General features: G+C 42.0%; 2 protein-coding genes across 14 annotated transcripts; both read left to right on the top strand.

Moving 5' to 3' along the window:
• Window positions 1-1,654: 1,654 nt before the first annotated feature.
• Window positions 1,655-12,593, top strand: LOC106586729 (uncharacterized). Of its 9 annotated transcripts, none has more exons than XR_006761927.1 (8): window positions 1,655-1,951; window positions 8,620-8,723; window positions 9,130-9,167; window positions 9,293-9,363; window positions 9,599-9,665; window positions 9,831-10,361; window positions 11,334-11,405; window positions 11,890-12,106. XR_006761927.1 is itself a non-coding variant. In XM_014174297.2 (8 exons), the coding sequence occupies exons 1-8, from the start codon at window positions 1,703-1,705 to the stop codon at window positions 11,988-11,990; spliced, it is 900 nt and encodes a 299-aa protein (XP_014029772.2). In that variant the 5' UTR covers window positions 1,655-1,702; the 3' UTR covers window positions 11,991-12,593. The 9 variants fall into 9 exon arrangements, 8 of the variants coding, with proteins under 8 accessions (XP_014029772.2, XP_014029775.2, XP_014029778.2 ...); XM_014174297.2 differs by having other exon boundaries at window positions 9,831-10,028; window positions 11,890-12,593; XM_014174300.2 differs by lacking the exon at window positions 1,655-1,951 and adding an exon at window positions 2,316-2,652 and having other exon boundaries at window positions 9,831-10,028; window positions 11,890-12,593.
• Window positions 12,594-13,313: 720 nt separating this feature from the next.
• On the top strand, window positions 13,314-25,789 carry LOC106586715 (uncharacterized). 5 transcript variants are annotated; one of them, XM_045707346.1, is made up of 17 exons: window positions 13,314-13,603; window positions 18,012-18,116; window positions 18,484-18,617; window positions 19,098-19,132; window positions 19,385-19,398; window positions 19,659-19,729; window positions 19,856-19,905; window positions 20,025-20,107; window positions 20,234-20,256; window positions 20,465-20,535; window positions 21,464-21,542; window positions 21,768-21,793; window positions 21,885-21,946; window positions 22,979-23,060; window positions 23,165-23,554; window positions 23,643-23,714; window positions 23,839-25,789. In XM_045707346.1, exons 1-17 carry the CDS (start codon window positions 13,484-13,486, stop codon window positions 23,913-23,915), a joined length of 1,494 nt encoding a protein of 497 aa, XP_045563302.1. In that variant the 5' UTR covers window positions 13,314-13,483; the 3' UTR covers window positions 23,916-25,789. The 5 variants fall into 5 exon arrangements, with proteins under 5 accessions (XP_045563302.1, XP_045563301.1, XP_045563300.1 ...); XM_045707345.1 differs by having other exon boundaries at window positions 19,385-19,470; window positions 22,994-23,060; XM_045707344.1 differs by having other exon boundaries at window positions 19,385-19,470; window positions 22,988-23,060.
• Window positions 25,790-25,869: the final 80 nt, after the last annotated feature.

The following is a 25,869-nucleotide window of genomic DNA, read 5'->3' as shown; positions in this document are numbered from 1 at the left end:
GGCAGCAGGTAGCCTAGTGGTTAGAATGGAGGGGCGGCAGGTAGCCTAGTGGTTAGAGTGGAGGGGCGGCAGGTAGCCTAGTGGTTAGAGTGTTAGGCCAGTAACCGAAAGGTTGGTGGAACAAATCCCCGAACTGACAAGGTAAAAATCTGTCGTTCTGCCCCTGAACAAGGAAGTTAACATACTGTTTCTAGGCCATCATTGGAAATAAGAATTCGTTTTTAACTGACTTTCCTAGTTAAAGGTTAAATAAAATAAATTAAAATAGGATGTTGTGCTGAAAAAGGTTAGTAGGATGTTTGTGGAAGTAAGTGATTTGTTTACTATAGGTTAACCTAATGCAGCGGGCATATAAGCAAACTCCAGAGCGCAGTTACCACATCCGGTTTTCAGGGGAAAGATAAACGAGGTTAGGATGAATTAGCTGTATCCCTGAAAGCAGAGTTGCCATCAGCCAGATGTTAAGGGTGACTATAGGTTAATTGGGAAATAAAAAGGTGATGTGACTAAAATGAACTTCATTGGCTGAATCCCTCCTGGTGATCAAGAGGGATCAGCCAGTTGAAGAAAATTGACTACTTCAAAATGGAGATAGCCCATAGAGAGAGAGGACTCATCTTTGTATCTGTGCCAATATAGTGTCTGCCAATTAACATTGTCCACTTTAGATATAATGCCAGCAGCCACTTGTGGATTTGACAGCTCTAATGCAGTTCCACCTCCAACACAACCACTATGCGGATATCGGCTTAGCAGATATGAATGAATAGAGCCTTATGGGCTGGATTAAAATCTTATCGCCCAAGTACAGCGGTAGATCCGTGTTAACATTTAAAGGTAGTTTCCAATTGAGCCTACATATGTTGTGTTTACCCGTGAATGCAGTCTCCGTGACTATGGGAACATCGCTATTAATTGTCAATCTCGCTATAAAGCGGATCTTCAGCGCTACAGGTTGAATAGAGCCCTCGCTCTCAAACTCGAGGCTGCGTTCTGCCTTCTCCCGATTTACGTTTACTATGTTACATCTAGTCTATGAGACCATTGTCTTGTCTCCCTTGTAATACAGCTTTCGAAACATATGGCCCTTATAGCGAGAAAGAATACTTAAAATAAAAATATACCTACTGTAGCAGATTTGAATAGATCCATACAGGTCTGGGTGCCTCCATCCAACGAACTGCACTTCCAGAGTAGGCGCTAGATAGCTAATTAGTACAGGTGGTCGCGTCCGTTCTCCGTTAAAGCGCTGTAACATGGAGATATGGCAGTGCGGGAACACTAACCCTATAAATGTGTATCAATTTAACTTTTTTGCTTTCTAGCTGATAAAGATAATGTCCTTATACTTCCAAAACTGTACCACAAGTACAACTGTTCAGACCGAGCATCGGGGCTCTTAAAACTACAAAATAGCCTTTGTCCAATGACTAATTTAATGCAACTGAGAGTCAAGGGCTAATAGAGCCCTAGATCAACCAAAAAAAGTGCTCAAATGAACACTGTAAAGTGTGTGTATTGCATCTTATCGGGTGTTGTATTGCTTGTAAATGTCATTCTAGAAAGCGTATAGAAGCCTACAGCTAAACTATTCTCTGCTACGGTAGTTTGCAGCCAGCTTACATCACATGCAGCGCGCATTGACACAGTGAAAACTACCCACTGGATAACCCTACCCGCACAGCCAGAGAAGACCGACAAAATGGAAAGCAAAAAGCATACCACGGAAAACCAGAATTTGACCCAAAAGATAAAAAATAGGGAGCTCAGAATCGTGAAAAACAGGGCACGAGTTAAATCAAATGTATGGGATCATTTTGGAGTAATCGTTAACGCTGACAAACAACATGTGGATGGATTCGCAGCATGCAAAAAGTGCAAGCGGGTGTTAGCCTATGATAGCCATAGAACAGGCACTTCCAGCTTGAAAAAACACATTGAGAAATGCACGGTAAGACGTCTATTGATTGCACAGTAGCAAATTGTAGTGCAAAACGTGGAGCTTAAAATGCGCAGCAGGAGGGACAAAGATGGTTAGCTCGGGTTGTGGCCGTCGGTTCAATTCCACAGGGTTCGGGTTGGGGTAGCAGTCTTTCCTAATGGCGGTTTGCAGTCGGGTCCGATAGATCCGTTTGTGCGGTTATGATTTTTTTTTTATTGGGGGGCTCAAATTGGACTCGTTTATGTACGTGTGAGAATTAAAATAAAAATGCGTGCTATTGTCAAGCAGAATGCTTGATTTATTATTTTCAAATGTTGCTTTTGTATGTGTGGGCTATGTGGAGTGGTGAAGACGTTCGCCTTTAATCCCAGCACATGCGCAATGAAATGTCGCAGATCCAGACGGCTACCAAAGACTGTACTCTGCAGTTGAGATAGCTCAAACTATCCTTCCATTACACTAAGAACCAGCAGTTGTGAGATATGGAATGTAGAAGCAGAGACAGTAAAAAATATAGAAGTCACACATGGAGATATTTCAATGAAATATCTTCCGAAAGTGTGACATGCAAGCTGTGTGCGGCTGTTCTGAAGCGGACGAGCGGTAGCACAACATCCATGTTGAACCATTTAGAAAGGATCCATAATCTGTCGCTAAGACATATCAAAACACAGCGAGAGCTGATGGCGACCGTTAGAGGTAAGAGGCCTGTAAGTGTTTTCTTTCATTCTTAGGTAGGCTACTACAGCAAACTCGTAAAAGTTAGATATCTGGACTGTTCAAAGACGAGTTTCTCTTCTAACTCCGCTTGTAGGCCTACCGTAATTACTCAGGTTGCGTCATTAGTTTTGACCCCAAGTGCAGTTAATACGGTAAATGGGCGACGTTTGGTCATTCGAGAGGAAGAAGCGTAGCGAAAGGGTTTACGCCGCCCAAAATTTGTCCACGAAAATAGACCAAGTGAGGGAGTTTTGTATGGAGGTCAGTGAGTGTCAAATTTGGTCAACAAAAGTTGCATGCTACTTGAGGCTTATTTGATCGAAACGAAGTTTAGTAATGGTTAAGGTTGTTACGAAATGCACTGATACGTGGACGCACGTTGCAATTTGGAGAGAAACTATCGGAGTTGTGCCTTTTGTTCACACGCGGATCTGCCCTCTCATTTGCTAGAATGGTCCCACCTGATCTCGCCGGTATTCCATATTTGAGGATATGTATTTCCATTGTTATATCGGTCACTCGACTATCTTGTAGAAATAATAGAAAATCTTTGGTCACTTACACCAGAGAGGAAGAGACGAAGCGAGAGGGTTCATTCCCGTCAAAATCTGTCCGCGGGAATACAGCGATAAACCGACTACATTCCCGTCTTTGGGACAACGATTTCCATTGTTAGGGCGGAGACAAAACCATCTCGTCATTATATACAGTATCTGCGCTCACATTCACGCAGCTCTTTTAGTGAAGATAACCCGTAGGTTACTCTGCCGTTTTGGTTGTTTATTTGTTCTCTTCATTCACAATGTCTACACCAAGTTCACCCAGCTTTGGTTCCGCTGTGTGGCACAGCTTCGACAGAATAGAAGCTGCACTGGCAAAATGTAAACACTGCGACCGGAATATCAGATGTAAAGGAGGTAGCACCAGTGGCATGAAAAGGCATTTAGAGTCTCGGCATCAGGTAAACTGGACCTCCGAAAAGGACTAACGTTACCAGAACACATTTGAGACCTCCGTCTTTTCTGACGCTGTGCTGGTAACCAGACAAAAGCAATGGAGCTATAGATATTGGAGCGCCCAAGAGACAGTAGGTATAAAAACGAGTCGGCACTAAATAGCTATACATTTGCTGATGTTAAGAGCTATATTTGAGACGATCAATGAAGAACTTGGAGTTCTATTATAGTAATGTATGACTAATCTATCGATTCAATAATCATGCGCACATTTCCGTTACATGGATTTGCGGATATCCGCTTGTATGCCAACCGGGAAAAAGTATATATATAACCGGTTATTCTTATCGATTTGACGTTCTGTTAAAACGGCGCATTAAATAGTGTATTATTATTTTTTTACTTGCTAATTTGGCTAGTGCAGCAGAGATCTAAATGAAAGGTTTTGACTAGATTAAAGCTGTCACAACATAACACGGAAGCGATGGGACGTGCTAAAAGTAGCACAGCTTAGGTGTATTTCACCAGAAAAGGCATTGATATGTCGGCTATGCAAAGCAGTACTCCGTTACAACGGCAGCATGTTAAACCACATCAAATACAGCCATCGTAACAGAAGTTAAGTGGTAAATCAAAAACGACCGTCGCGGTAGAGGTATTATTATCATCCACCATGTTAGTTTGTCCATCGAATATTAGTACATTTTATTGGCGTACCCGTAAAACTTAAATGAAACGCTGTCTCAAATAACCGCCTAACTGTCCCTTTTATTAGTCGACATGCCCTAGTTTAACCATTTTAAAATGGGCTACTCTAATCATTCCAATCCCGATTTAAAAGGCAAATGCAGTTTAGCGGTATTGTTCGGCAGACTTTAGGACCATGTGGACGCCTGGAAGCATGAGGCAAGGCTGCTTGTACAGCTAGATGGGTTAGTTGACAATGTCACCAACGATGCGGAGATTCAATGGGCAGAAGTCCTTATTTTGTGTTTCTGGATGGCCAGATTGCTAGCATCAATGAAGCTGACATGTGGGGAATCATAGGTTGCTCGTTTCTGCTAGTTTTATCTCGTTCTTGATACCATGTCTATGCTAATATTACAACAAAAATCGCTAGCTAGGTAACCATCGCTCCCGTGTGGCACAGTGGTCTAAGGCACTGCATCTCAATGCTAGAGGGGTCACTGCACACCCTGATTGGATTCTGGGCTGTATCACAACCGGCCGTGATTAGGAGTCTCATATTGCGGCACATAATTGGCCCAGTGTCGTCTGGGTTAGTTTGGCCAGGGTAGGCCTTCATTGTAAATGCGAATTTGTTCTTAACTGACTTTCCTAGTTAAATAAATAAAACCAACAACTGTAACAATGTATTTGAGACAAGTGCTCATTGTGTAAGTGTATTTGTTTTTAATAAACATTTGAGACAAAATAAAGTTCACATGTTTGACAATTTAAACCAACCCCGTCGGTTTTGCCCCATAGTTACTAAACAACCAACTATGGCTGGCTGACTTTATGGAGAGCAGTGTTGACAACTATTTTTCAGTGAGATCAGCTATTGGCGCTTTGATTTGTCGCTATATGCCGTTTTGCCGATGCTGCGATGCCATTGCTGCAGTCCCCGCCGAAGTGTTAAAGATGCCTTTAGTAGATGACTTTGGCTAAGTAACTGCTGTTTGATTTGACATTAATCTAAACTACTGGAATTTCCGGACTAGTGAGCGCACCTGAATATAAGCCGCACCCACTAAATTGAATTTTTTATTATTTTTTTGAACATAAATAAGCCGCACATGTCTATAAACCACAGGTGCCTACCGGTACATTGAAACAAATGAACTTTACACAGGCTTTAACGACACACGGCTTGTAACAAAAATAAATAGGCTTTAACGGAAAAAAATTAGCAGTAAGCTTTAGTTGTCTTTTTGCACTGAGTCAATTCCTCACGCTGCTGTTTCCAATGTCTTATCGACTCATTAAGACCAAGCTCCCGTGCAGCAGCTCTATTTCCTTTTCCAACAGCCAGATCAATCGCCTTCAACTTGAAAGCTGCATCATATGCATTTCTCCGTGTCTTTGCCATGATGAGGGTGACAAAATGACTACCGTAATCAGAATGATGGGAAGTTTGAGAGCGCTCGATTTAATCTATACAGTAAACAAAAGTTGTTTGACCTTAACCCGTTCGGCAATTTCATTGGTCTAATGAAAGCTTCATGCCGCCAAAAAACTGAGCACGTCACAGAATGTGTTTTTTTTGGAAGAAAAAAATTTGAAAGCGGGAAAAATCCATATATTAGCTGCATCATTGTTTAAGCCGCGAGGTTCAAAGCGCGGGAAAAAAGTTGCGGCTTATAGTCCGGCAATTACGGTAGAGTTTTAACCTGTCTGACGCTAGCGTCCCACCGGTGGGACACTGCCAACAGCCAGTGAAATAGCAGGGCGCCAAATTCAAAACAAAAATCTCATCATTCAAATTTCTCAGACATACAACTATTTTACACCATTTTAAATATGAACTTCTCGTTAATCCAACCACATTGTCCGATTTCAAAAAGGCTTTACGGCGAAAGCATAACATTAGATTATGTTAGGACAGCACCTAGACAAGAAAAACCACACAGCCATTTTCCAAGCAAGGAGAGGCGTCACAAAAACCACAAATACAGCTAAAATTAATCACTAACCTTTGATCTTCATCAAATGGCACTCATAGGACTTCATGTTACATAATACATGTATGTTTTGCTCGATAAAGTTCATATTTATATCCAAAAAAAACATTTTACATTGGCGTGAAATGTTTTGCCTCCCAAAACTTCCGGTGAATGAGCACATCAATTTACAGAAATACTCATCATAAACGTTGATAAAATATTAAACTGTTATTCAAAGAATTATAGATACACTTCTCCTTAATGCAACCTCTGTGTCAGATTTCAAAAAAACTTTACAGCGAAAGCACACTTTGCAATAATCTGAGTACCGCGTTCAGACCCGAAACCTAACCTGCCATTTTGTGGAGTCACCAAAACTCAGAAATTATATTATAAATATTTACTTACCTTTGATCTTCGTCAGAATGCACTCCCAGGAATCCCAGTTCCCCAATAAATGTTCATTTGTTTCGATAAAGTCCTCCTCTTTGTTCGGTCGAGTACTCCAAATGTGCTGTGCTCGCGCATTAAGTTCAGACGAAAAGTCAAAAAAGTTATATTACAGTTCATAGAAACATGTCAAACGATGTATAGAATCAATCTTTAGGATGTTTTTATCATAAATCTTCCATAATATTCCAACCGGACAAGACCTTTGTCTTCAAAAAAGAAAAGGAACACAGTTAACTCTCTCGTGAGTGCGTGCCACTGAGCTCATGTCATTTTCTCACTCATCTACTTCCAGGAGCTCTTATTCTCTCCCTATTCACAGTAGAAGCATGAAACAACATTCTAAAGACTGTTGACATCTAGTGGAAGCCGTAGGAAGTGCAAAATTAACCCTAAGTCACTGTATACTGAATAGGCAATCACTTGAAAAACTACTAACCTCAGATTTCCACACTTCCTTGTTGGATTTTTCTCAGGTTTTTGCCTGCCATGAGTTCTGTTATACTCACAGACATCATTCAAACAGTTTTAGAAACTTCAGAGTGTTTTCTATCCAAATCTACTAATAATATGCATATCCTACCTTCTGAGCCTGAGTAGCAGGCAGTTGACTACGGGCACGCCTTTCATCCAGACGTCAAAATACTGCCCCCTACCCTAGAGAAGTTAATCCCGGTGCTGAGCTAGTTCATAGCATCTAATTATTGTATGACATGTTGTAGAATGTTAAACCCCATATTGACTGAGGTGAATGAAGCTATAGCAAGAAGATAATGTCTGGAGTCCATTTTGTTTGTTTTTGCTCTCTCCAAATTATATTTCAGAGTTTGAATTATGTAGAAATTCAGTAAATAAGCTTGAATGTTATTAAAAAATCCTTGGGAACTTAGGTTTAGCTGAAATGTTGCTAGCCATGGGTAGTCTGGCTGACACCTAAATCTGTGTCAGCTTCCTTGCTGTGTGGTCATGTGGGTCGTGTCAGCCAGACTAAGCAATGGCGCCACCAAAAATAAACCACATAAAATTCTGGCGAGGCACCAGCCAGGCATTATTTATTTTTATTGATCCAAAAGGAGAATGGAGAAGTCAAAAAGTCGAACTTCAACGTTTGTCTAAGGTGGATCCGACGAGGGCGAGACTGCAAGGTGGGGGGAGGTAAAAGTAAATAAAAGCCTAGGCTCAATTAGAAGCCTGTCTCTAATAAGCGGCGGTTGTGTTCAGTGAATGACGTAAATAAACACTCGGGCTATTAATTGAAGTTTGACGGGTAGTCTATAAAACCACCCAGCAAAATCTTCAGGGACAACATGTACAATTTTAAAACAAAAAAAGCAGCTCAACCACTTGTTTTGGTATACATTTGGTGGGCGACGATATACTGAACAAAAATATAAGCGCATCATGCAACAATTTCAAAGATTTTACTGAGTTTGTTCATATAAGTAAATTTTTTTAGGCCCTAATCTATGGATTTCACATGACTATGCAGGTGTGGCGTTGTGACAACTGCACTTTAGTGGCCTTTCATTGTCCCCACCTGTGTAATGATCATGCTGTTTTAATCAGCTTCTTGATATGCCACATCTGTATGGTGGATGGATAATCTTGTCAAAGTAGAAATGCTCACTAACAGATGTAAACAAATTTGTGCACAAAAATTGAGAGAATAGCTTTTTGTGCATATGGAAAATTATAGTTTTAAAAATTTCAGCTCATGAAACATGGGACCAACACTTTATATGTTGCTTTATATATGTGTTCAGCATATTATGATCGCTAGTACTTCCTGCTGCATAAATTCACATGGTTAATAGCAAATCCTATTGGAAAATGACGTACCATAATGTTTTTTGTTAATGGTTATGTGGTATGAATGATTTTTCAGTCGTTGAAGTACAGCAAAAGAGAAGCTGCAATAAAGGAAGAGAAGACACTGTCGAAGAGCACACATGAGGAAGATGAGCCGTGCCCTAAAAGAGGGATGTCAAAGTGGGTACTTTAATTTACTTTTACCAGGTTAGTGTCATTGAGAATAAACATCTATTTTGCAAGAGACCCGGCCAAAATAGCAGCACACAAAACATGTACAACAAAGCACTGCAGTTTAATAATGTCAGTTTACTCATTGGTTTTGGTAGGAGGGGTTCAACTAGGGGTCAACACATTGACAGCTCCCCAATTCAGTGTATCATGTTTATTGGAAGATAAAACGTTTGTGTAGGCCTACTGTATTAGATTGTCAGAGACCATAATCAAATCTGACAGACTAGTTATATATTTAGATCATATAAAATGTGTGATTTTAGTTTTTTTTTAAATGGCCAAGCCTTTACCAGACTGTACATTGTGTTCTAATGGTTTAACTTTGTATTTCTGTGTTCTTAACATCCCCCAGGCAAGAACCCAATACTTCAGAGGTAGCCTTGACAGAAGGTTGGTTTCTGTTGTATTAAGTTTCAATCCAAGATGTCCTGTGTAGTCAAATATGTAAACTTTCAGATTGTGTCATAAGAAGGTGGTTATGTCTCTCAGAATATACTAATTATTTTATGCTGTAGGTGGGGCTCCAGAGCAGTTTGAGTTTCAGTATGGACTTGAGGGACCAACATTTAAGAATGAGAATGGGGAGGTGAGTTGGCAAAGCGTTGCTCAAATGAGTAGGTTTTCTTTTACTCTTGTAGTTAGCTGTAGTTAGCCTGGGTGCCAGTCCGTTTCTGTTATCATTCAACTTCTTGTCACGCCGAAAATGATGCTTGGCATGATAGAGTGGCATGATGGCACAAACGGATCTGGGACCAGGCTAAGCTACAGCACCTTTGCTCCTCATTTCTTCTACTCAAATCTCTTCCTTTCTGTCTGGGCAGTCCTCCAAGAGCCATCTGTCCATCATCAAAGTAGAACAGCTGGACTCCCTCCTCCCAGACCAAACAGGTGTGTGTGGGGAGTTGGGACTATAGTGAATGTGTGCACTAAACAGTGAAGCAAGTGAAAATAATTTGCGGTAGCATTTGGACTGTGATTTATTTACCTTCCTATTTACATATCCAATGTGCACTTATCAGGAGTTGACTCTTCCCCGTTCTGTTCCATCCCCAGACTCCAGCTGTGGTTCAGGGTCACCTGGGGATTCGGGGCCTCCTGACTCGTCTGGTTCTGGGTCCAATACTAGTCCGGCTTCACAGTTTTTCAGGAAGTGCCACCAGGCAGGCTGCACACAATTCATCTTCTCGGAGTTCACCTCCCGCCTCAGCACCATCACTGAGAGGATCGCATCCCAGCAGGCCAGCGAGGAAGGTGAGACTGAACACCTGAGGAATAAAAGGGCACTACATGGAACGATACAGGCGACTCCTTATAGATAAAATGGCTTGGTACGCTTGTCGGCTAACTAAACCGGAGCATGCACATTTTCAAAGTGCACTTGTCAACTGTCTTATTGCCCATTGTAAAACTGCTCCTCGTTGGACGTGTGCTTGTAATAGTGTCATTATAGGGGTATGATTCTCGCTTGGGGGTGCGAGAAGTTCCGGGTTCAAATCTCGGATGATCCCACATTATGTTACGTACGCCTCTTGGAGGAGGGAACGCAACACCCTGCTACACTCAACTCCCCGTGGAGTGAAAGAGGTATGTGACTAGGTGGAGGTAAAGAGGTATGTGACTGGAGGTAAAGAGGTATGTGACTGTAGGTGGAGTGAAAGGTATGTGATTGTAGGTGCGGGTAAGGATCACAGAGGCAGAGAATATTACTGGTAACGGAATTTCTCCTTAACACGGTAAATGTGGGGAAAGGGGGCTGGATGGAACCAAAGCAAAGAAAGTTGGAGTTCCCTCGCCTACCTTACCTAGCTATTCTTAACGCCACCTGGCGCGCTAACCAAAATACAGGGGGTGGTCTTACCTAGTGTGCATAGACAGAGTAAAGACTACAGGTATATGTATGCCCACAGGCCTCTTGCCTAAACACTCCCAAGGTGCCTTCCCCTTCTCCCCTGGGAACAAAAACAGAATAATTACTAACGTAAAGTGAACAATTTCAATAATCAAAAACACTAAGTCCTTTTGGCATATGTAACCGATGTGAAATGGCTAGCTAGTTAGCGGGGTGCGTGCTAATAGCGTTTCAATCGGTGACGTCACTCGCTCGGAGACCTTGAAGTAGTTGTTCCCCTTGGCTTTTGTGGAGCGATGGGTAAAGATGCTTCGTGGGTGTCAGTTGTTGGTGTGTGCAGAGGGTCCCTGGTTCGAGCCCAGGTAGGGGCGAGGAAAGGGACAGAAGCTAAACTGTTACACATACCTCAGAAGTAGCGGCTACAAAATACTTCACAACAAATTTACCAGACTAACAACCAACACAGGACATACAAATAAGCTCTCTAACAAAGGAACACTGGCTTTTCAAGCTGCAGAAGGAGTCGGTAATTGCAGACAGCTGTATCACCTGATGAGAGGGCGGGGTCAGAGCTCCAATCTGCAATGGGGGCCGACCAATCAGCTGCTTGGAAGCCATCCTGAAACACACACATACAAACCCACAACACAGAAACTGGGGAGCATAACAATATTAATATTAACCTAAATATTTTCCTGTGTTCACAGATTTCAACCTCACCCTGAAAGTGCTGGAGGCCTCTGGGATGCTGCCAGAGATCTTTACCAAAAGAGACCAAGGTAAAGTATTTTAACATCCCCAAAATGTTTTGCTTGTCAGCAATCAAGTTTTCAAGATGTGAATCTTTCAAAGGGGATGATTTCTGTATTTTGAAAGTTTTACATATCTTGAAAAGTTGATTGCTGACAAGTAAAACATTTGGGGACTAATGAAACAAATACCAGAAGATAGTTTTTGTGTGGAATTTTCCTTTAGGACAAAATACACACACTTTGTGGTACATGGAATAAAGTCCCCAAAAGTTAGCTCCTCATAGGAATTTTGGTTCGGAAGTACAAGTAACCCTGCCTGACACCTGAAGAATGATATCTTCCCGAGCTAATGCCTAGGCTTAAGCTCGATGGGCTAACACAGTCATGTGGCATGCAGGAGACCCGCCGGGCTCGTACCCTGATCGGTCACACTCACTGGCCAGTAGTCAGACACAGAGCACAGAGAACTGCTGTCACCCTGATGCCCTGTTTTTTTTCTCCCTTTTTCCAGAAATGGAGAAGAGACTGAGGGAGCTACAGAGAGAGACTGTTGCGGTGAGGACAGCCAGGTCTGCCATGAGAGATGCTTGCGTCATGAGCTTCACCTCATGACGGAGCACCGCTGAAGATCAAATCGGTTTTATAAGGCGTTATAACCAGCAGAGCCTGGTTATATTCTGACCACTTGACAGAACTAGGAAGGTATAGGAGTTTTCCCTGGACCAATCCCCTCGTCAGGAAAAACTTAGATCCTCCTTTTAACCGAAATGTAAATATTTCAAACCTTTTGTATTTTACATATTTTTCTACCCGTGTTCAAACTTTGACTCTGTGAAATCTGAACTCTGACATTTGAATGCAGTTTTTCACCCTGGCCACTAACTTGAGTGGCATGTTATACATTAAATGAGTAATTGGTAATATAATCTTTTGACAGACATTGGTTCTGAGGTTATTGGTGGTGATTTGATGTTAGTAGGTGATCCTTAGTCTCCCGCTCTGTACTGTATATTATATGCTCACTAACCCTTAACAGACTTAATATATCCTAATATACTGAATGTGCAAATTAGTAGATCCATTTTTTTTATTGACGGTTACTATCTCCACTAGTACTATAAGATTAATTATTTAGAATACACTGTAATATAGTACACTTGAGAGGAAAGTTGAGACCTGTGACGTTCTGAGAATGAATTAAACTTGTTATGTAAATTACTTGTGATTATTTCAGATCGAAAAATGTGCTGAACTTTATTTTATTTTTTATATAGTAAATGGTACAAATTACAACGTTTCTGCACATGCTCTACAGTGGAAAGGGGAAAAACAACTAGGTGACAGAGGATTTTTCAGAATGTATTCTTATACCAGGGTTCCCCAACTTTTCTGAAACATATTTAAACATTTTCCTTGTTGGACATAACACCAGGAAATGAGCTCCAATTGATATTGATTTTAATTTAAGAAATATGTACCCAACGATTCATAAGCTTAATAGAGAAAAGTGATGGTTACCAACGTCAGCAAGGTTTGAAATGAACCGCAGACCACGTGTATGGTCGTGCGGGCCAGCGGTTTGCTGATGTCGGTGTTGTGAACAGAGTGCGGTGGGGTGATGGTACACCGCCACCATGGGGGTGGGGTGATGGCACACCATTGCATTTTATCGATAGAAATTTGAACGCACAGAAAGACCGTGAATAGACCCTTTTTCTTTTAGGGCGTCTTTGACCAACAGATGCATATCTGTATTCCCAGTCATGTGAAATCCATAGATTCGGGCCTAATTTATTTATTTCAATTGACTGATTTCCTCATTAACTTAGTAAAATCTTAGACATTGTTGCGTTTGTATTTTTGTTAAGTATAGTTGACGATCCCTGCCGTTTACTGTGGTTGGCAGTGCACAATGCCCTCTTGCACCCCCAAGTAGAATGAAACTAAAACCACACGGAGACTTGTGTAGACAGCATTTCTGAAGAAGAGAAACCGGATGCCCAGCTAACACAGAATTTCGAAGTGGAAGACTGACGGAGGTTGGCGCGAACAATTTTCTGATTTTGAGAAGTTGTTGCGAAAGATAATAAACGAACACCTGCAGGATGGGTACCGAGCAACATGGCAAGAAAGTCCAATGCGTACTTTGTCAAACGTCCGAGGAAAATCGGGCAACTGGACCGTTATCAACGAAAGGTTCTGTCACCGCTCATCAGAACTGCTTGGTAAGATTAAACGCGCTATTGCTGCGACCAGTTATTGAAACTACGCGGGTAATTTTGCTTTGGTTGAAGATGTTGGTACTGATAGGCTAGCAAAGACAACTAAAACGAGTTAATAGGGTTTTCCAAACTCAGTCCTCTTGACCCCAAGGGGTGGACGTTTGGGTTTTTGCGCTAGCACTCGAGATCCCCAAGGGTGTTCGTTTTGGTGTATTCAATACACAGCTGATTAACGTAATCATCAATATTTGATCATTTGAATCAACTGTATAGTGTTAGGGCGTGTACCCCCTGGGGTCCAGAGGACCGAGTTTGGGAAACACTGAGCTAACAAGCTGTGGTAAACCCGGTTGACAGTGGGGCCACAGGGTTTCTAAACCCAGAGGTGCAACATCGCGAGTTCCGGAACGTGTTCGTAAATTCACTCTAGAGCGCTCTGGACGTTGGTAAATTCACTCTAGAGCGCTCTGGACGTTGGTAAATTCACTCTAGAGCGCTCTGGACGTTGGTAAATTCACTCTAGAGCGCTCTGGACGTTGGTAAATTCACTCTAGAGCGCTCTGGACGTTCATAAATTCACTCTAGAGCGCTCTGGACGTTCGTAAATTCACTCTAGAGCGCTCTGGACGTTCATAAATTCACTCTAGAGCGTTCTGGACGTTCGTAAATTCACTCTAGAGCGTTCTGGACGTTCGTAAATTCACTCTAGAGCGCTCTGGACGTTCATAAATTCACTCTAGAGCGCTCTGGACGTTCATAAATTCAGAGCTTTCGTTCAGAGTGCACACTTCTCAATCCTAAAACACAACATAGATTCGAGCCAGTGTCTTAGTTGAACATTTTGTTACTCCAACCTCGTGAAAGTGACACACATTTTCATTTTAGTAGAAAAAACGACTGATTTGACAGCGTGCACATGCGCAAGACGACCGTTATGCCTTTGCTAGACAACGTCGCCATGACAATGCCTACAAGTGTGATCGAGGGGTTTCTATTGGAGGAGCAGTTTTAGCCCATCTTCATACTGTACTGTTTTTGGTGGGGCACTACTGCAGTTAGCCCCGGGCAAAGGTCTTCTCTGGCCTAGGTTGGAGATGTCGGAAAGTTATTTGGGGGTAATACTGAACGATTAACCAACGTATTTTTTTCGGTTATTAAACAGCTAAATGGCGGACGTCGATTCAATTACTTGAATTCCATTTAGTTATTTTATTTTTTTGGTGATCCCAACGCGCCTTTTCTCTAGAAAAATCAATTAATTCATGAGAGAAATCAACTCAAGAACTATGTGGGACGCTGGGCGAAAGGGAGTTTTCATGAAGCAAATATTCAACCTAGTTAAGCGCAAACGTAGTAATGAACTACAATGACCATAATCCACTGCGCCTGTTTTTTCCGTTTCGTAATTAGTTCCAACAGCCACAAAGTTATAAATCCTCCTATTACATTAGGTTGGATGCACGTAGACCGCATGAGAGAGGAATGTACACAACAACGACGCGATAGAGGGATAGACAGTTTGAAAGTATGACTCGTCATATTTGAAGAACTAGTCGAATGATATTGTCAGACAACTCTGCAGCTAGCCTAGGATGACTGAAGACAGGACAGAATGGGGAGTACAGAGAAAGTTCAAATTTGATTTGTCACATGCGCCAGATACAACAGGTGAACCAACCATGAAATGCTTACTTAAAAGCCCTTAATCGGCAATGCCGTTTCAAGAAAATAGAGTTAAGAAAATAAACGAAAGTTAAAAAAATAATAACAATAACGAGGCTATATTTAACCTTAGGGGTTACCTGTACCGAGTCAATGTGCAGGTGTACAGGTTAGTGGAGGTAATTTGTATATGTAGGTAGGGGTAAAGTGACTATGCATTGCTAATAAACAGTGAGTAGCAGCAGTGTAAAAACAAAAGGACATACCAATCAGCTTCCCAGCAACAATCAACACAGGACATACCAATTAGCTCCCCAGCAACAATCAACACAGGACATACCAATCAGTTCCCAGCAACTCAGGACATACCAATAAGCTCCTTGATGAATTGTTCAGCAGTCTCATGGCTTGGGGGTAGAAGGAGCCTTTTTTGGACCTAGACTTGGTGCTCCAGTACCGCTTGCCATGCAGTAGCAGAGAGAACAGTTTATCACTTGGGCGGCTGGAGTCTTTAACATTTATGTGGGCTTTCCTCTGACACCGCCTGGTATAGAGGTCCTGGATGGCAGGAAGCTCAGCCCCAGTGATGTACTGGGCCGTTCACACTACCCTCTGTAGCGCCTTATGGTCGGATGCCGAGCAGTTTACATACCAGGCGGTGATGCAACCGGTCAGGATGCCCTCAGTAGTGCAGCTGTAGAACTTTTTGAGGATCTGGGGACCCATGCCAAATGTTTTAAGTCTCCTGAGGGGTAATAGACATTGTCATGCCCTCTTCACGACTGTCTTGGTGTGTTTTGACCATGATAGTTTGTTGGTGATGTGGACACCAAGGAACATGAAGCTCTCGACCTGCTCCACTACAGTCCTGTTGATGTGAATGGGGGCCTGTTCGGCCCTCCTTTTCCTCTTGTCCACGATCAGCTCTTTTGTCTTGCTCACGTTTAGGGAGAGGTTGTTGTCCTGGCACCACACTTCCAGGTCTCTGACCTCCTCACTATAGGCTGTCCCATCGTTGTCGGTGATCAGGCCTACCACCGTTATGTCGTCAGCAAAATTAATGATGGTGTTTGGGTCGTGCTTGGCTACGTGCATGAACAGGGAGTACAGGAGGGGACTAAGCACGCACCCTGAGGGGCCCCTGTGTTGAGGATCAGCGTGGCAGATGTGTTGTTGCCTACCCTTACCACCTGGGGGCGGCCCGTCAGGATGTCCAAGATCCAGTTGCCGAGGGAGGCGTTTATTCCCAGGGTCCTTGGCTTAGTGCCCACAAAGCTCATCACTATGGTGTTGAACACTGAGCTGTAGTCAATGAACAGCATTCTCACATAGGTGATTCTTTTGTATAGGTGGGAAAGAGCAGTTTGGAGTATAATTGAGATTGCGTCATCTGTGGATCTGTTGGGGCGGTATGCAAATTGGAGTGGGTCTAGGGTTTCTGGGATAATGGTGTTGATGTGAGCCATGACCAGCCTTTCAAAGCACTTCATGGCTACAGACGTGAGTGCTGCGGGTCGGTAGTCATTTAGGCAGGTTACCTTAGTGTTCTTGGACACCGGGACTATGGTGGTCTGCTTGAAACATGTAGGTATTACACACTCGGACAGGGAGACGTTGAAAATGTCAGTGAAGACACTAGCCAGTTGGTCCTCGCATGCTCTGAGTACACGTCCTGTTAATCTGTCTGGCCCCGCGGCCTTGTGAATGTTGACCTGGCTAAAGGTCTTGCTCACATCGGCTACGGAGAGCTGTTTGGCTGCTACTGTCTGAGCAGAGGTGCGATGACTTTAAGGAATTCAAAATAATAAAGTAATCAAATAAAAACAAAGTCATATACAAAACTGAAACATTGTATTATTTCATTGTAATTTCCTATTATTCTATTTATCTCTACCCGAGGGTTTCCCCAAACTCAGTCCTGGGTGTCCCCCAACTGCTCCACAGTGGCATAGCGGTCTGAGGCACTGCATCTCAGTGTTAGAGGCATCACTACAGACCTTGGTTTGATCCCTGGCAGTATCACAACTGGCCGTGATCGGGAGTCCCATAGGGCGGCGCACAATTGGCCCAGCATCGCCCGGGTTAGAGGAGGGTTTGGCCGGGGTAGGCCGTCATTGTAAATAAGAATTTGTTCTTAACTGTCTTGCCTAGTTAAATAAAAAATAAATTGTGCTGAGTGATTACAGTGCTTTTCTAGGTCGGTTCAGTTTCGGTTTGACCAGAGTTTTTCAAACTCGGTCCTGGGGCCCCGCCTGGATGCACGTTTAGTTATTTGCCCTAGCACCACACAGCTGATTCAAATTACCAACAAGGAGCGAGTTTGGAAACCCTGCATTAGGGGGAAAAATACTTGTCAGCAGAGCGGGGAGAAAATCCCCCACCCCAAAACATCTTCCCATGCGTGCCTTATGAGTTTAGTACAACTATCATACCCAATCAGAACCCCAAAAATAACATGTATTCCATTGTTTGTTTGTAAACAATGTAATTGTAAACAAACAGTGAATGGCTTTGAAACATGGTTAAAACTAATGTTGATCTCATGGATGGTCAGTCCTCCCATCCACAGCTCTGTGAATTTGATTGTTTACCTAACATTTACACCTATTATGTGTTTTATTAGTGTTTTCTGGGGGGAGATACATGTTATGTAACCACTCAAATTCAAAGATGCAAGGACTGACCATCTATGATAATCCCAGATTGCCCCTTTAACTTTCTGCTCTTCCATGTGTTGTCTGAATTGCAGCTGTATTCATCTGGGATTATTTGCCAGAATTCGCCAGAGTTTGACGACTTGTTTGGTTTCTCTGTGGAAGATGTCCTTAACGAGATGAAAAGGGGAAACAGACTGGTAAGGTTATTTTATCGTTTCCCTTCATTTTCATTTCATTTTAGTCATTTAGCAGACGCTCTTATCCAGAGCGACTTACAGTAGTGAATGCATACATTTCATACATTTTTTCTCCGTGCTGCAGGACCCATGCAGTAGAGTTGTGGGTATGAACAGCCTACTACCTTGTTGTAGAGCTGAGCATTGAGTCTGTAAGAGCGGTATTCCTCTCTCCTCTTCTCCTCCTCTTCTCCTCCTCTGCACCTCTGGTTGTTTGAAGGAATTACATCTGTTTTAGTCGGATCCTGTAGTTATGTCTGATGTTTAGTTATCTAATGTAGCCATTACAAAACAAACTGTTACTTACTGTACTTATTCTCCTACCCAGATTTGTTACAGATGTAAGAAGAAGGGTGCCACGGTGGGATGTGAGGTGAAACGCTGTAAGAAGTCCTACCACTACCCCTGCGCTGTGCGAGATGGGGCCCAAAACGTTGATAACCATAGAGAAGAGAAGTTTACGTAAGTGAAATATATGTTTCAACTTCATTGCAAATGAGAGGGGGTTCTCACTGATCAACTTAAAGGGATACTTCAGGATTTTGGCAATGAAGCCCTTTATTTATTTAGTTGAAATTTTGCAGGATGAATTATTTTGAGATGCACCATCTTGTTTTGAAGTGTCCAAATGAAAAAGCAAAACAAACAAACAATAATTATCTGCTTCCCCAGAGTCAGATGAACTTGTGGATACCATTTTTATCTCTCTGCGTGCAGGTGGAAGGAAGTTGCATACTAGGGTTAGCGCAATGCGCTACCATAGATTTTCAGTCAATGCGCTAACGATAATTAGCATTGGCTCGCGAAACTACCTCTAACTTCCTTCATACTGGATGCAGAGACATACAAATGGCATCCATGAGTTCATCTGACTCTGGGGAAGTAGATAAAGGTCATGAGCATGTTATTAAATGGGTCTCTATGACTGTCTGTGTTTTACAGGTTGTACTGTCAGAAGCATAATCTGGAGTTCGCAGGTGAGGTGGCTGGCTCATGCCTGTAGGCTATCTGAGTAACTGTTACTATAGTAGACATCAATGAATTTGTTTATCCCAATATCCATCTAGATGTGTTTAGTTGAAGTAAATACCTATTAGTCCATCAGGGCAAATCTTCCTGGCATTGTACAGAAACACGTAGCCTCTGCCGGTCCAGCTGGCAGCTCCAGCTGGAAGTTAATGAGGTGTTTCTTTGACTTGTTGTTGAGGGATGTTTCTGTCTCAACACAGCAACCAACGGAACGGTGAGTAGAGCTTTGTCTTCCAACGGTGATTCAGACACAGCGATGAACAACAATGGAGAAACATCAGCCAAGGTCTGTATTCCACTGACTGTACTGTAATAACACACATACAAGACAATTGTGGAATGGATAGTTAATAGCTATATGACTGATTACCTGGTCACTATCCCTGTCCGCTGGCCAACATTGAACCACATCATCCAGCTAAATTCTGAGAAGCAAATACAAATAAATGAATCAATTTCCGTTCCCATTTCCAGCTGTTTTGTCTGGTCTGTGAGAGGAAAGAGGGAAGCATCAGTCCTGAACACATCGATAGTGGCATTGTCAAGTGAGTATGAGGAGGCATTTTTCATTCCAAAACAACATCTTTGCTCCTTAATTTCTATCATTAATGTCAGTAGAGTGCTTTATTATTTAGTTGTGAGAGCCTGGCATGTCTGTCTCTGTCACTTAGGTTGTATTGTGAAAAGCATAAACCACAGTCATTGCAGAAAGAGCTGAAAGGTAAGTCATTTGTCTCCAATGACTCACATCAACATAGACTTGACTTCTCCTTTGGTTGTGTTTCCCTGTAGTTTAAAGATCAGATTTATCATGTATAAATGTATGTTTCAATTGTAAAGGACTTGATGCAGTGGCAGGACCCTTATCTTACTATGGTGGCTCCAACATGCCTACTAAACGACGGCAGAAACAAACACCCAAGGTGTGTATTTAGCTGTTGAGAATGGATGTATGTCTTCAGTTAAGAGAGTCACGGAATATGCTCATGTAATCATATATGATAATATCATAGTGAAACGTAATCTCTTTGCTTTTGCTGTTGAAACAGAGACGGTTGAGCTGCTCTAGCACGTAAGTATGGAATTCATGTATGCATGTTGCAGTTGGGTGGTCTGTTTCTTTGATGCTGACCTGCCCTGTTCTGTTCTGTTTTGCTTTTTGAGTGCTTGTAGCTTTATTAACATTCTTTGCAGTCAAAATGTTAAATATGTAAATATGTCTCTTTAATTCTCTGGCCACTATTTTTCTGAACACTGCACAAGTTGTTTTTCTGTCACAGACTGCAAGTGGAATCATCAAAAAGGTCCAGAAAGGGGAGCAAGAGTATTCAGGACAATTTCTCAAATGCAGGTTAGTTTATTTTCCCACTAGGCTCCCTTTTCATTATCTTGATTGTTGTTGATTTATATTGATACTGAACAAAAATGTAAACACAACATACAACAATTTCAAACATTTTACTGAGTTACAGTTCATATAAGGAAATCAGTCAATTGAAATAAGTTCATTAGGCCCTCATCTATGGATTTCACATGACTGGTCAGGGGTGTAGCCATGGGTGGGCCTGGGAGAGCATAGGCCCACCCACTTTGAAGCCAAGACCACCCACTGGGGAGCCAGGCCCAGCCAATCAGAATTAGTTTTTCCCCACAAAGGGGCTTTATTACAGACAGAAATACTCCTCAGTTTCATCAGCTGTCCGGTGGCTGGTCTCAGATGAACCCGCAGGTGATGAAGCCAGATGTGGAGGTCCTGGGCTGGTGTGGTTACACATGGTCTGTGGTTGTGAGGCCGGTTGGATGTACTACCAAATTCTCTAAAATGACGTTGGAGGCGGTTTATGGTAGAGAATTAACATTAAATTCTCTGGCAACAGCTCTTGTGGACATTCCTGCAGTCAGCGTGCCAATTGCACACTCCCTCAAAACTTGAGACATCTGTAGCATTGTGTTGTGTGACAAAACTGCACATTTTAGTGGCCTTTTATTGTCCCCAGCACAAGCTGCACCTATGTAATGATTATGCTGTTTAATCAGCTTCTTGATATACCACACCTGTCAGCTGGATGGATTATCTTGGCAAAAGAGAAATGCTCACTAACAGGGATGTAAACACATTTGTGGAAGAAATATGAGAGAAATAAGCTTTTTGTGCATATGGAACATTTCTGGGATCTTTTATCTCTAGAAACACTTGCATTTTATTTTTGTTCAATCTAGTTTTTACAAAGACGAGTGATGCATTGCATTGATTAGTATTTTTGTATGTTCTGTAACAGATGGAGATGTGAATGGAATTGACATGGAGTTCGCCCCTTTGGAGTCTGATCTGGAAGACGGTGTGTTCTCTGAACACAGGTAATGGTGCTCTAGTCTGGTGTCAATAAAACAACTTTCAATGGGGGCAGTGCATGTTTAGTCTGATGGGTATGAAAACCCAATCATGAGACATGTTATATTTTCAGTGTTGAGGCGGTTCCTGTGTAGGCCAAATATTCTAGAAAGGGAGGGAGGGAGATAAGTTGCCTGCCTCTGTATTGTACAATGACGTTAGAAATATAATATTGCTCTCTTACATCCCAGAAATCATGCTGAGGCTCTCACCACAGGTAAAACATGTCAGGGTACACACACACAGCATATTGCCAGGAGGTTTAATATCAAACCTGATAATAACAAAACCACTGTGGTTTTCCTCAGGATGTCAGCCAGAACCTGAAAACAGAGACGATAGCGATGGAGACCATACAGTCATAGACTCAGTGAGTTACACAACTCTGACTATTCTTGTCCAACACTTCCTGTGGCATTACTGTGTCTCTATCCTGGTCCTGAACTATTGGTTTGATCATTACTGTGTCTCTATCCTGGTCCTAAACTATTGGTTTGTTCATTACTGTGTCTCTATCCTGGTCCTAAACTATTGGTTTGTTCATTACTGTGTCTCTATCCTGGTCCTAAACTATTGGTTTGATCATTACTGTGTCTCTATCCTGGTCCTGAACTATTGGTTTGATCATTACTGTGTCTCTATCCTGGTCCTAAACTATTGGTTTGATCATTACTGTGTCTCTATCCTGGTCCTGAACTATTGGTTTGATCATTACTGTGTCTCTATCCTGGTCCTAAACTATTGGTTTGTTCATTACTGTGTCTCTATCCTGGTCCTAAACTATTGGTTTGATCATTACTGTGTCTCTATCCTGGTCCTAAACTATTGGTTTGATCATTACTGTGTCTCTATCCTGGTCCTAAACTATTGGTTTGATCATTACTGTGTCTCTATCCTGGTCCTAAACTATTGGTTTGATCATTACTGTGTCTCTATCCTGGTCCTAAACTATTGGTTTGATCATTACTGTGTCTCTATCCTGGTCCTAAACTATTGGTTTGATCATTACTGTGTCTCTATCCTGGTCCTAAACTATTGGTTTGTTCATTACTGTGTCTCTATCCTGGTCCTAAACTATTGGTTTGATCATTACTGTGTCTCTATCCTGGTCCTAAACTATTGGTTTGATCATTACTGTGTCTCTATCCTGGTCCTAAACTATTGGTTTGATCATTACTGTGTCTCTATCCTGGTCCTAAACTATTGGTTTGTTCATTACTGTGTCTCTATCCTGGTCCTAAACTATTGGTTTGATCATTACTGTGTCTCTATCCTGGTCCTAAACTATTGGTTTGATCATTACTGTGTCTCTATCCTGGTCCTAAACTATTGGTTTGATCATTACTGTGTCTCTATCCTGGTCCTAAACTATTGGTTTGTTCATTACTGTGTCTCTATACTGGATGCTGAGTCTCAGAGTATGTTGCTGCCTGTGACGCTATGTATGGCATCTGAAGAACCCTCTCAGGACACAAACCTCTCAGGTAACTAACTACTCACCTCCTACACTCCTTACTATCCCTACTTATCAGTTTAGTCTTGGAAAAGCTTTGATAATGCAGACATTTCCTGTTCTCTCTCCTCTCAGTGCGCAGTTCTCAGCCGTGTTCTGCGGCTAGTCCTGGTTCACCTGTCCTCTCTGGTCGACACGGCATCTCTCTCACACTTGGTCCCATCTCATCCGTCCACTCTGGTCCACTCAATGTCACCAACACACCTACTCGTACCAGTCCACCAGTCTCACCCGTCCCCCCTGATTGCTGTTTCACCCCTGTGTCCTCTCCACACTCTGTCTCCGATCGTCCTCCGGCTGGGCCCGGAGGCCTGGGTTCACCTATTGGTTCTGACTCTGCAGACAGCAGAGTGTTCTGGAGGAGGTGTAACGAAGCAGGCTGTACAGAGTCCATCTTCACCACCTTCTTCTCTGACATGGTCAGCATCTCCAATAGGATCGTGTCGGATAACGCCAGTCAGGAGGGTGAGTGGCACGGTTGGATTGTATAAAACCAATGAATCCCTGTTGGGAGCATATTATCAGAATCGGTGACTTTGTTTCTCGCTCTCAGATTATGATCTCTCTCTGAGAGTGATGGAGGCTTCTGGGAAATTATCACAGATGCTCTCAGAGCAGGAGAGAGGTGAGAATTGGTGGTTTAATTACCGGTGTACAGGAGTTTTCATAGCATTGTGTGAATGTTAAGGCTTCTAATTTTTTTTTAAAGCTTGTGAAATCTAAATGTAATGTATTCTACCCCTGTTCAGAGTTTAAGAAGAAGCAAATGGAGTTACAGAGAGCTACGGCAGCCATAAGGGATGCCAGGTCAGCCCTGAAGAGATAAGCAGCCCTGACAGATCAACTACAACCCCCATAATCCACCTTCCCTCATTCAGTTCATTAACATCACAAGATTTTATGGGGTGCATTATGCAGCCATATTGAGAATTTGATTTCACAATAGTTTAAGTAGTTCAACTTTCTTACCTTGTCAATATTATAATCCCCCCAAAAAGTACTGTTATTGTTTATACTGTATGTTCAACCTCCGAGACCGAGAACCAATTATGAAACAAGATTTTGCCATTTTGCTTGCCAGTAACAAAAGGACGTTTTACCTTTAAACAATATATATTTTTATGTAAATATATATTTCTATAAATAGATCCCCAAAAGTGTTGCTATTGTGTTGATAGCTAGTATACAAATCATTAGGAACACCTGCTCTTTCCATGACATAGACTGACCAGGTGGATCCAGGTGAAAGCTATGATCCCTCATTGATGTCACATGTTAAATCCACTTCAATCCGTGTTGGAAGGGGAGAAGACAGGTTAAAGAACGATTGTGTGTGTGTGCCATTCAGAGGGCGAATGGACAAGACAAACGATTTAAGTGCCTTTAAACGGGTATGGTAGTATGTGCCAATCATACTGGTTTGTGTCAAGAACTGCAGCACTGCTGGGTTTTTCACACTCAACAGTCTCCCGTGTGAATCAAGAATGGTCAACCACCCAAATGACAGCCAGCTTTACACTACTATGGAGTCAACATGGGCCAACATCCCTGTGAAACTCCTTCGACACATTGTAGAGTCCATGCCCTGACGAATTGAGGCTGTTCAGAGAGCAACTCAATATTAAGGTGTTCCTAATGTTTGGTATACTCAGTGTGCTGCCATCCTGTCAGAAGGTAACAGATCATTTTATTACAATGGTTAAGATGGATTTTCATTGTGTTCCATGGTGTTATTCGCCCCCTAGTGGAGCTTTCTGGTACTTAGACTGTACGCAAACAGGAAGTAAAGAATTCGTTCTGCACGCATAGAAGCAGCTAAAAACAACGCAACGGTGCAGGTCTTTCAGTGTAGTTATTTCTTGTCACGCTTCAGCCTCGGAAAATATTTGTTTGTAAGTCCGATTCAAGCATTTAGCTAGTGATGATAATCGTGTTATTGATAGAGTTGCTTACATATCAATGTTGGTTGTATTTACTCACAGAAATTGCAATGATTTTCATGTATGTCGTCAGCTGTATTACTTTGCTCGTGCGTCATGCAAACGAATTGTAAAACATACAATACTGAAGTTTTGTTACTGTTTGTAGTGTAATATGCTTTGTTATTCTACAGAGATGGTTGTACATTATTAGAGTAATGAAAGGAGTTAGCCAATTACCATATGAGTAACAATTCGCTACATGGTTTGGCGTCATGCCAGATGCATGGTACCCTCAGCACGTGTTTTGTATTTTCATGCAACTTCAAATGTATAATGTACATGTCGATTTGAATACTAAAGTATATTCCTTTTTGTATTTTGCAGTTTCACAACATAAACGTTTTCAATATATTCATTCAAGAAAAGTCACGCCTTGGGAGTTTATTGAAGACTTAGTTGTTAGCTATCTGTCTAGTTTTGCATGGGAACGCAATTCAAGGGCAGAAAACTCAGTGTATATTTGTATGTGAAATTGTTGCTTTGCGTAGTACCTCAAAGCATTAATTTCAATCATTTTTATATCCCGGCCTGAAATTTTTAACGTCTTCTGTACTTAGAACTTCTTATAATCTACATGATTAGAGTTTAGTTATTCATAAATCATATGGATAGGAACAACTTGCATGTGTCTAATTGCTCATCCACTTTTCTTTTAACTGCACTGTTACATGTTTACACACGTTTTATTCATTCAGTAATAAATGAAGAACTAAACTTGTCTGTGGCAGATTAGTTTCACTCATTCTTAGGTGATAAACACCACACTTGGATCTGAACCATGAACCTTCTGCATGGGAA

This window comes from Salmo salar, chromosome ssa25 (assembly GCF_905237065.1).
Source record: "Salmo salar chromosome ssa25, Ssal_v3.1, whole genome shotgun sequence".
Taxonomy (NCBI): domain Eukaryota; kingdom Metazoa; phylum Chordata; class Actinopteri; order Salmoniformes; family Salmonidae; genus Salmo; species Salmo salar.
The sequence above is the reverse complement of the archived record's forward strand: the minus strand, read 5'-3'. Positions and strand labels throughout refer to the sequence as shown.